The following is a 9,310-nucleotide window of genomic DNA, read 5'->3' as shown; positions in this document are numbered from 1 at the left end:
TCTTTGCCCATATCTAACATGTTCCTTCTACCTATTTCTATAATTATTTGATATCCTATACTATTATAACAAAACAAAATAATCCTACTATATTTAAGAGGAACTTCATTGTAGTATAACCTTATATTTTTCTTATAAATCCTAAGCAATGCTCTTATGAATGGTGGATGACCCACAATTTAATTCATTATCCAACGTACCTCGTGATCCTATAAATGATCGTATAATGAAAAAGAAAAACATATTATTTTGACGGGGAAGTGCGAGCGTCAAAATTAAGCTCTCAGAGTGTTCGACGTAATTCCTAAACAGTTAAAAAGAGGATATTTGCCATAAACCCTACATTGCCGCTGCGGAGCCTACAACTAACTACACCCGCTAAATCCTTCGTTTACCGTTGCATTACACGTTTTGTTTACCCCTTGTTTTTTAATTTGAATATCTGGAGCATACCTCTAAAACAGCGCTTCACATTTCTTGGGCTAAGCCGGTCTGTGATATCCAGGCAGCAGCAGAGGGTAAGCGTTTCTGTTTTGGGGGTTTGAAGCTACTCAACTCGGCCCCTGCTTCGTTCCGGGCGAGTTCGCGGGAACGAATCCTCACCCTTCTCCAGTAGAATAAGCGACCTTCCCTCCAAAACCCTTGTGGAGCGGGAATTGGATATTGATAAGTGTTTGACAAGAGGGACGGTTTCATGCCTAAGCGTCGAAGAAATGACGACCGGGGCTCCAAAGGAGCCTCTGCTTCAAAAAGAAGAAGAGGAAGAGGAAGAGGACCCGGAGTGGGATACTCTATAAAAGCCTCTCGGCGAGCATTACAAACTAGTAATGATGTTGAGGACGACAAGAATAATAGTTTTGAGAAGGAAGATGTTTCTCGGTCTGCTCTTGGTAGAGATAACACTCATCAGACACTCGGTAAGGAAAACTTAACTGGTTGTGCAGCAGGAAAAAGACCTCGGGAATATTTTGAAAGGGGAGCTTTTTTTAAAGAGGCATCCCCAGCTTCTTCTGCTAGTCCAGCGTTAGAATTCAGCGAGGACGAGGATAAGGATGAGGATGACGATGGCGGTGAATTTGCCTTTAATTCCGACGATGAAGAGTTTGACGCTGCAAATGTTCTTCAGCGTTCACAGCAGAAGTCAAGTGATGCTGAGAAATTAGCGCCGAAGCCGAAGCCTATGCCTACCAATGGACAGAGCAACGGGGAATCTTTCTTGAGTCAAACAAGGTAATGCTTTTTGTATTTCTTATTAAATTGCTTATATCTTTCTCTTTTATTTAGACCATGGAGGACCATAACAAAGCAAATTAGTGTTAAGATTAATGGCCAGACTTTATGAGGGGCATAAATGCAGTAGTAGCAAAGTTAAGGATGATAGCATAGGACATTTGCACTTGTTTAAAAGACTACTGGAAAACTTTGGTCAGACAGACGGGTAATATGGTATGTAATGAAGACGAATCTATGGAGGAAATTTTCCTCTTGAAATGTTTCTGGGCGTACTCATTTTTCCTACTGCCATACAAATGATTGCTCGTTCAGGTACATTATATTTTTAGTCTGTTTGGTACAATTGGCTTCTGAGATGGCTCACACAATTTTTTGTGAAATTAAAGACGTTTTGTTAATATAAAGACTACATTGGTCTCCTACGTTGGCATTTCGCAAGCTTGATTTCTTTGCATGTTCATTTAACACACCCAATTAAAAGGAAGTCGGATTTAGTACAATGCCCTTAATGAGGTGTAGATTTGAGAACTACATTTACTTATTTTCTTCAAGTTGAAATTGTTAGGAAATAAATAGGTTCAATACCAAAGATTGTGAAAATCAATCTCTATCCAATAAACTAATCAAAGGATGAGATTCAAGGTTTGGATAGCAGCCACATGGAAATTTGAAATTCATATGCAAATTTGAAAATTAAGTTGCCTTAATTGTGGAAAACCCACGATTAGATTCTTCTTTTTTATGATACCAAAAATTAGCTTGTTAACCATGCCTAATAAACCTATCTTATGTGAACTTATAACAACAACAAATAATGATTAACATCAGCATAAGATAGTAGCAATAAGACATAAATTAGCAACTTAACATTTTCATATAACACATGATTTACGTGGAGAAACCCTTGTGGGAAAAAAGTCTTATCAACTAGAGAGGACAAACTTGTATTAACAACAATAAAAGTGCTTACAATACAATCACTTCCATTCTCCTCTTTGCCTCCACCATAGCAGCACCTATGTACATGGGAACAACCTCTTTATGCTTTCCATCCACCCTTCATTCCTGTAGAGAAAACTACATTCAATTGTTCCACATTTTGTTACACATAAAATCTACACCCAAAAGTTGAATTTATAGAATGGCAAGAGCTCCAAAACTACCAATAAATGTTCCCAAAGAAGACTTCATTACTTAGGACCACAACCCTTGGAATGCCTCCACAAAATTCAAAAAAATATTGGTTTTAGCTTTTAATATTTTCCCTCCAACATGGGCAACTATACTTGCAAGATAAATATTACATTAAATGTAATAATTGATTGGAAACTAGGAAACACCTGTTGCCTCTTCCATATTCCTATTTTGAGAAGCTCATAGGTCACTCTTTTTCCATTTTTTAAAGTCATTAAATATCTTATTCTAGACATCCATAAGTGGGGAAAACAATATTAAATATTTGTGTTCACAACCCACCTTTACCGTTGCTAGTGTAACCCATCACCCCTTATAAATCTATTTCAAACAATGGTGAGAATTAAATATTACAAATTGTTTTCTCAATACATCCTAAGTGTCTTAGGACACTTTCCAAGGATGTTGGAACCATGTCATAGGATTTACAAGGTAGATGGCACCTTAATCCTAACATTTTCCCACTTCATATCATACATTATAAATACATTCATAGGAATCACAAACAAGTAAAAACCATCTTTTAGCCATCCATTTACCATTTTAATTTTTACCATGCTTTCATGTTCCAACAAGACACCTGCAAAAGCAACCATGACAACCACCATCAAGCAAAAAGTTCCTCACATCCTTCAACATGCCACATATGGAATAAAAAAGTTACATGCCAAGGTGAACCATGTCAACCGTCATTGAAACCTACACCAATCTCTACATGAACATAAACATCGGATTCAAATGATAACAAAGGCTCTAAGTACCTGCCTTACTCATACCACCTAAAATAGCAACTACATCAAATAGCAATTCATCCAAGCTAACCATACCTTAAACCAAGGTAAACTAGCATAGTTAAAACTTCAGGTTGTCAACATATCAATTTTAAACCTGTAATCAAGTCTTTGTATATCCAACCTCCTATCTCAAAGAAACATACCAATGCACAAATGCCAACAAACAAGGTCAATTAACAAATTTTGCATCACCATTGAAACGATCTTGTGGATATAGACAATCCACATTCGAGTCATCCCACTACAATCAATATGTTGCACACACCTACAAACTATATAACTTGTAGATCCAAATCTAATGAAACATGCAAACTCATTATCACATTAGTAAATCAACAAAACAAGATATCATAGAGGATAAATAGACATATATCCAAAAATTCCCACTAGACGAGTAATGACAAATATGAAAAAGATCAAAGCATATGAATTCTATCTATAGTACTTCACATAGAAGATGTGGCTAACTCCGCTACCACATAGTGTCAAGGAAACATACATGATTTGCAAATCGCACAATAAAAAAATGTGCAGTATCTCTCTCACCATCAGTCTTCGTCGTTCTTCCAAGTTCTTCACATTCAACTATGTGTATACAAACATCCAAGAAGAAAAACGAGACCAAAGAGAGAATCTGCAAATCAAATCATATCCTTGTCCCACACTAACATATACTAAGCTATGTAATGTAAGATCTCCTTCACCATTCTCATATTGAAAGGATATCAACATTTAACATTCAATCAAATGAAACATGACAGTAATAGATGTAAACCTCTCATACCAAAGGTAGATCAAACAAACCATCCATTCCCACAACAAAGGGAATATGCTCAAAGCCGCAAACCATTTCCTGTACCTCTCCAAATAAGTCCTCAAAACAATGTCCATAGCTTAAGACCAATAATAAGGAGAACAACGAAAATCCATAAAAACATGCATTTTCTTGTCAACAAGTCCTCAGAATTTCTATATTCAAGACTTATTCACATGAGAATATAAGATACAAAATAAAGAATGCATTTGATAACTAGGTACACTTATTCACTTGCCGAGTAGACCGAGAGTGGGAAACAAGGTTGTCATGTGTTCTCACCACCAAGCACTAAAGCTTATAATAATTGACAATCTTCTCTTCAGGTCCATAATGGATTCACATCCATAACTAGGGGCTTCTCGGTCTTTTTGCTGAAATCCTTATCAAAGAGTCATCAATTAAACACTTGATCCCCAAAAACATGTAATCTCATAGCCTCACTGAAGCATCTCTAGTCTCCATTAGTATAAACCAATCAGTCCATGCTAACTTCAAAGGTGGTCTTGCAAAATCATGAAGCTCCAAGCAAATGATTAATACTCAAAACCAAAGAGAAACAACAACACCTAACCAAAGACTCAAGAGTCCCCCATGGCACCAAGATGTCACCATAACCATCCATTATCAAATGATGAATCCACATCACTTCTAAAGCTCCCACTGAACCGCGTAAACAAGCTCTTCAGGCATCATGACAACCATTTCCTAATTGAAGGTCCTTCATGGTCCCAACATGATCAAAAAACTCAACCAAGAGCTCTTAAATGGAAGAGTCAAACCACCATCTCCAAAGGTCCTTCATGGTCCCAACATGATCAAAAAACTCAACCAAGAGCTCTTAAAAGGAAGAGTCAAACCACAATCTCCAAACCGAGAAGATACTATTGGACATCCTTTGTCAATAGAATTAAAGATGTCAAACTCTCACTACATTTTGAATGCAGAATTTAAGAGCTCCACATGACACCAACATCCATTGCAAAAGATCATCCATCATCTAATTAAAGATTGTCTTGAAAGTGATACCAAGTAATGCATGACATCATGAACAATATCTTTACCAAAACTCCACTGAAAGTGAACAAAGCTTCTCATGCACCATAATCCACTGCTAAGAATTAAATGGTCAACTATATCATGTACCCCAAATAATCATTTTCTCATTGCAACCAAAATACCAATGTAATTATGGTGACCATCAACAAGGACCTACCAAAATAAATCCTCTTTAGACAATCTACAAGGTCAACACATATACAACATCTCAAAGAAGAAATACATAATTAGTGCTCCAATCTCTAACAATTGAAAGATTCAACCTTACATCAGTATCATGCATAATAGAGATAATTAAGCATAACATGTGGATTTTTAAGACTCAAACACCAGAATTAACGCTACACTTGATTTGCCAAACAAACCCACATAGGAGTAACCATAGATCAATAAGAACCTACTAAGCAGTCATGCAAACCTGTAATTGTCTCCATCCAAAATACCCTAAATCTAGTCATACCATAGATCTACATATCACATATTTTAGTTAACATGTAAAACCATCTCTGTAAATTTGAAATCAATTTAAACATCCAAACATTCACATTATACATTTCATCTGAACAATGGAAATACCACAGATCTACAAAACCCAATAGCTTAAAACCAGAGATCATTGCAACCTAAGAAAGGAAAGGAAAGTTGTTTAGTAGCTTAAACTATATGAAACAAATCAGTTTTACAACTCTCAAAGAGGTTTGTGGCTTATCTTCCAATGTTTTCATGCAACCATGGGCTAAATCCATGAACCCAACATAAGCACTTTATTCGTATTCCAAACAACTGGTGTATCAGGATGTCCATACTCATCCAACACAAACACCTTCTCACTACACATGACCACATGGTAAAGGAACAAAAGCACCAAACAAGAGGATACACACATATTATCAAACTATTTGAATATCCATGGGCCTGAGCAACTCCATGAAGATCTAAAGCATGAGCTTCAAATGCTCAACATGGATCACATTAATAATATCCATGGTTTCCAATCTCATAAATTTGCAAAATAGAGTCAACTCATAGAACATTCATTGCAGGCCCAAAAGCTTTTCAACAACCTTTAATTTCTTTTTGTTGATGTTAATTAGGGAATGGCGGATTCCAATTGCCTTGGGCAACATTGGAATCCGCCAAAAAGGGCTGGCCCCTTTCCTCAAACGTGTAGGGCAAAACCCTATACCACACGGCAACCTTAAAACCTTAAACTTAAACACTCAACGTATTGACAAATAGGGCCGACCCTATTCATAAGGCAATTAAGGGAAAATATAATTGCAATTAAGGGAAAATATAATTAAAGGTAATTATAAGGAAGGCCGACCTATCTAAAAGGTTTCGCTCCTCATATAAGTAAATTTAAAACCTCATTGTCATTCATCCAATTTCAGTCAGCTCTCTCATTCATGCAAAATTACATGCTTGCCTAAATGCGAACTTTAGGAAGACACTTTACATCTGCACTTACAGCAAGTTCATCTGCCATTGGAGGTGCGAAATTCATACATGCTTGCCTAAATGCGAACTTCAGGAAGACACTTTACATCTGCACTTACAACAAGTTCATCTGCCATTGGAGGTGCGAAATTCATCATTAGGAGTCAGCAGCGAATTCCTTGAAGGTCTGCAATCTAGGTTATACACAACGAATTCCTTGAAGGTCTGCAATCTAGGTTAAGGGAGCAGCAGCATCCATCTCTCATATGACAACAAGCGAACATTGAAGGCAGCCACCTCAATCTGCCATACCTCTTGTGACAGCAACATCTGAACCTTCCAATTCATGAGATAAGTGTTGTAATGATTGCATAACTATAATCCATAATCAGATCTGAGGATCTTTTCTAGCTGGGTTTTTCCTCCTAGGAGTTTTTCCCAGGGTAACTGTGCCTAATCTTTATTTCATTCTCTTTCTTTACTATGCTTAAATCTGAAACTATAAATCTCTAATCTAATTAATTTAATCAGTAATCAAATTCTGATTTTCTGAGTTTTAGTTAATCTGAAAGTGTTAAAATCAACATGGTATCAGAGCTATAGGCTAGATCAACTTTCAGATTTTAGAAATTAGTACTTCTTTATTTTCAGATTGTTGTTGCATTTGCAGGTCAGGTCAATGGGGCTGAAAGTTGAAATAGGCTTGATGGGAATCTCAATTTTATTGTATGGAAGGTTCGAATCAAGTTGGCTCTAGAGGAAGAAGATCTTCTCCAATTCATAGAAGCGAAAGAGCTGACTGAACTTATGGATGCAGCTGAGCTAAAACAATTCAAAAAGGATGCTGTCAAGGCCAGGAAGATTCTCATTGATTCAGTCAAAGACCACCTAGTCACCTCTATTGCCTCATTTACTATTGCAAGGGAAATGTTCAGCCATCTACAAGGTACATATGAAGTTAACAATCTCAATAGGGCAATTACTTTAAGACAACAACTACTTAATATCAAAATGGCAAAAGAAGATTCTGTTATTTTCTACTTTATGAGAATTTCAGAACTAAAGAATCAACTAGGTTTAATTGGTCATAACATGGAAGACAAAGACCTTGTCATGATTGCCCTAAATGGTCTACCTCGCTCATGGGAGTCATTTATCCAAACCATAAGTGGCAGAACTGAGTTACCTACCCTTGATCGCCTTAAGAATGATTGCATCCAAGAAGAGTCTCGCCTCATCACAAGAGGGCAAACCAAAAGTCCCCATGTAGATGATCAACACATGCTTGCAGCCCAATGCAAGAAAGGGGGAAATTGGAAGAAGCCTTATCCAAAAAGAAATAGGGAATTCAGACCATTTAGTTCCCAGCACCCTTGGAAGAAACCAAGAGATACCTCGCTTGTCCGATGCTTTAGATGTGACAAATTTGGTCACTATGCTAAAGAATGTCAGAATAACCCTACCCAAAGAGAAGCCAACTTAAATGAAGTCTCAGAACAAAATGATGACTTCTTATTCATCTCCGCTCTATCTAGCAGTATTCCTACAGATAGTAATACATGACTGATGACAGTGGTGCTTCTAGACACATCATAGGCTACTGTGATCATCTTTCAGATTTAGTAGAAAATGATACCAGCCTTCACGTGGTAATTGGTGATGACGCTCGTTATTCGGTAAGAGGTTTTGGCTCTACTTTTATAAATTTAGACTATGGTATTTCTCTGCACCTTAGTGATATCTTGTTTGTTCCTGGAATTAAAAGAAACCTAATTTCCATTTTTGCTCTAGAAGATAAAGGTTATCAAATTGCATTTTCTGAGGGAAAAGTTCTTGCTTGGCCTAAGAAATCTAGTTTTAAATTTGCTCGTATAATCGGTCATCGATATGATTGTCTTTATAAGCTCTCTACTAACCCTATTCAAGCCCTAATTAATGAGGCTCCTGAATCCTGTGAGCTTTGGCATAGAAGACTTGGACACTTGCATTATCAAGCTCTTCCCTCTCTTGAAAAGTTTGTCAAAGGTATGCCCAAACTCAGTCAAATTCATGATAATACTTGCAAAGGTTGTGCTATAGGTAAAAATGTTAAAAGTCCTTTTCATAAAAGTGAAAATAGAGCTAAAGACAAACTAGAACTTGTTCACTCTGATTTATGTGGTCCTATGTCTATAGCATCTCCTAGTGGATTTCTTTATTACGTAAATTTCATAGATGATTTCTCTAGGAAAACTTGGATCTACTTCTTGAAATCTAAAGAATCTGATGAAGTCTTAAGTAAATTTAAAGAGTTTAAGGCATTAACTAAAAACTCCTCTGGCAAAAGAATTAAATGTCTAAGATCCGACAATGGAGGGGAGTACACCTCCGGTAGCTTTTATGATTTTTGTGTTGAGTCAGGAATTAAGAGGGAGTTTTGTGTTCCATACAATTCTCAACAAAATGGAGTTGCTAAAAGAAAGAATAGGACTATTGTGGAGACTGCAAAGGCTATGATTCACGATCAAGATTTGCAGACCTTCCTATGGGCTGAGGCTTCTAGAACAACAATGTATATCCAGAACAAATGTCCACACCGTGTTCTAAAGAACATGACCCTTGAAGAAGCCTTCATAGGATCCAAACCAGACATCAGTCACCTTAGAATCTTTGGAAGTCTCGATTATGTTCATGTGCCCAAGGAAAAGCGATCCAAGTTGGAACCCTCCGGAAAGAAAGGCATGCTAGTCGGCTACAGTGAATCCTCCAAGGCATTCAAGATATACATCCCGGGTCA

General features: G+C 37.0%; 1 protein-coding gene across 1 annotated transcript in view; it reads left to right on the top strand.

Annotated features, from left to right (window-relative positions):
* Positions 1-334: 334 nt before the first annotated feature.
* The window catches only part of LOC131031101 (DEAD-box ATP-dependent RNA helicase 31), a 140,043-nt gene continuing 131,067 nt past the window's right edge, over positions 335-9,310 (top strand). The window contains exon 1 of the mRNA XM_057962130.2: positions 335-1,230. Within this exon, the coding sequence (XP_057818113.1) occupies positions 695-1,230 (536 nt within the window). The 5' untranslated portion in view covers positions 335-694. The remainder of the gene's footprint in view (positions 1,231-9,310) is intronic.

Source organism: Cryptomeria japonica, chromosome 7 (genome assembly GCF_030272615.1).
Source record: "Cryptomeria japonica chromosome 7, Sugi_1.0, whole genome shotgun sequence".
NCBI lineage: Eukaryota > Viridiplantae > Streptophyta > Pinopsida > Cupressales > Cupressaceae > Cryptomeria > Cryptomeria japonica.
This window is presented reverse-complemented; position numbering and strand designations above follow the sequence as displayed.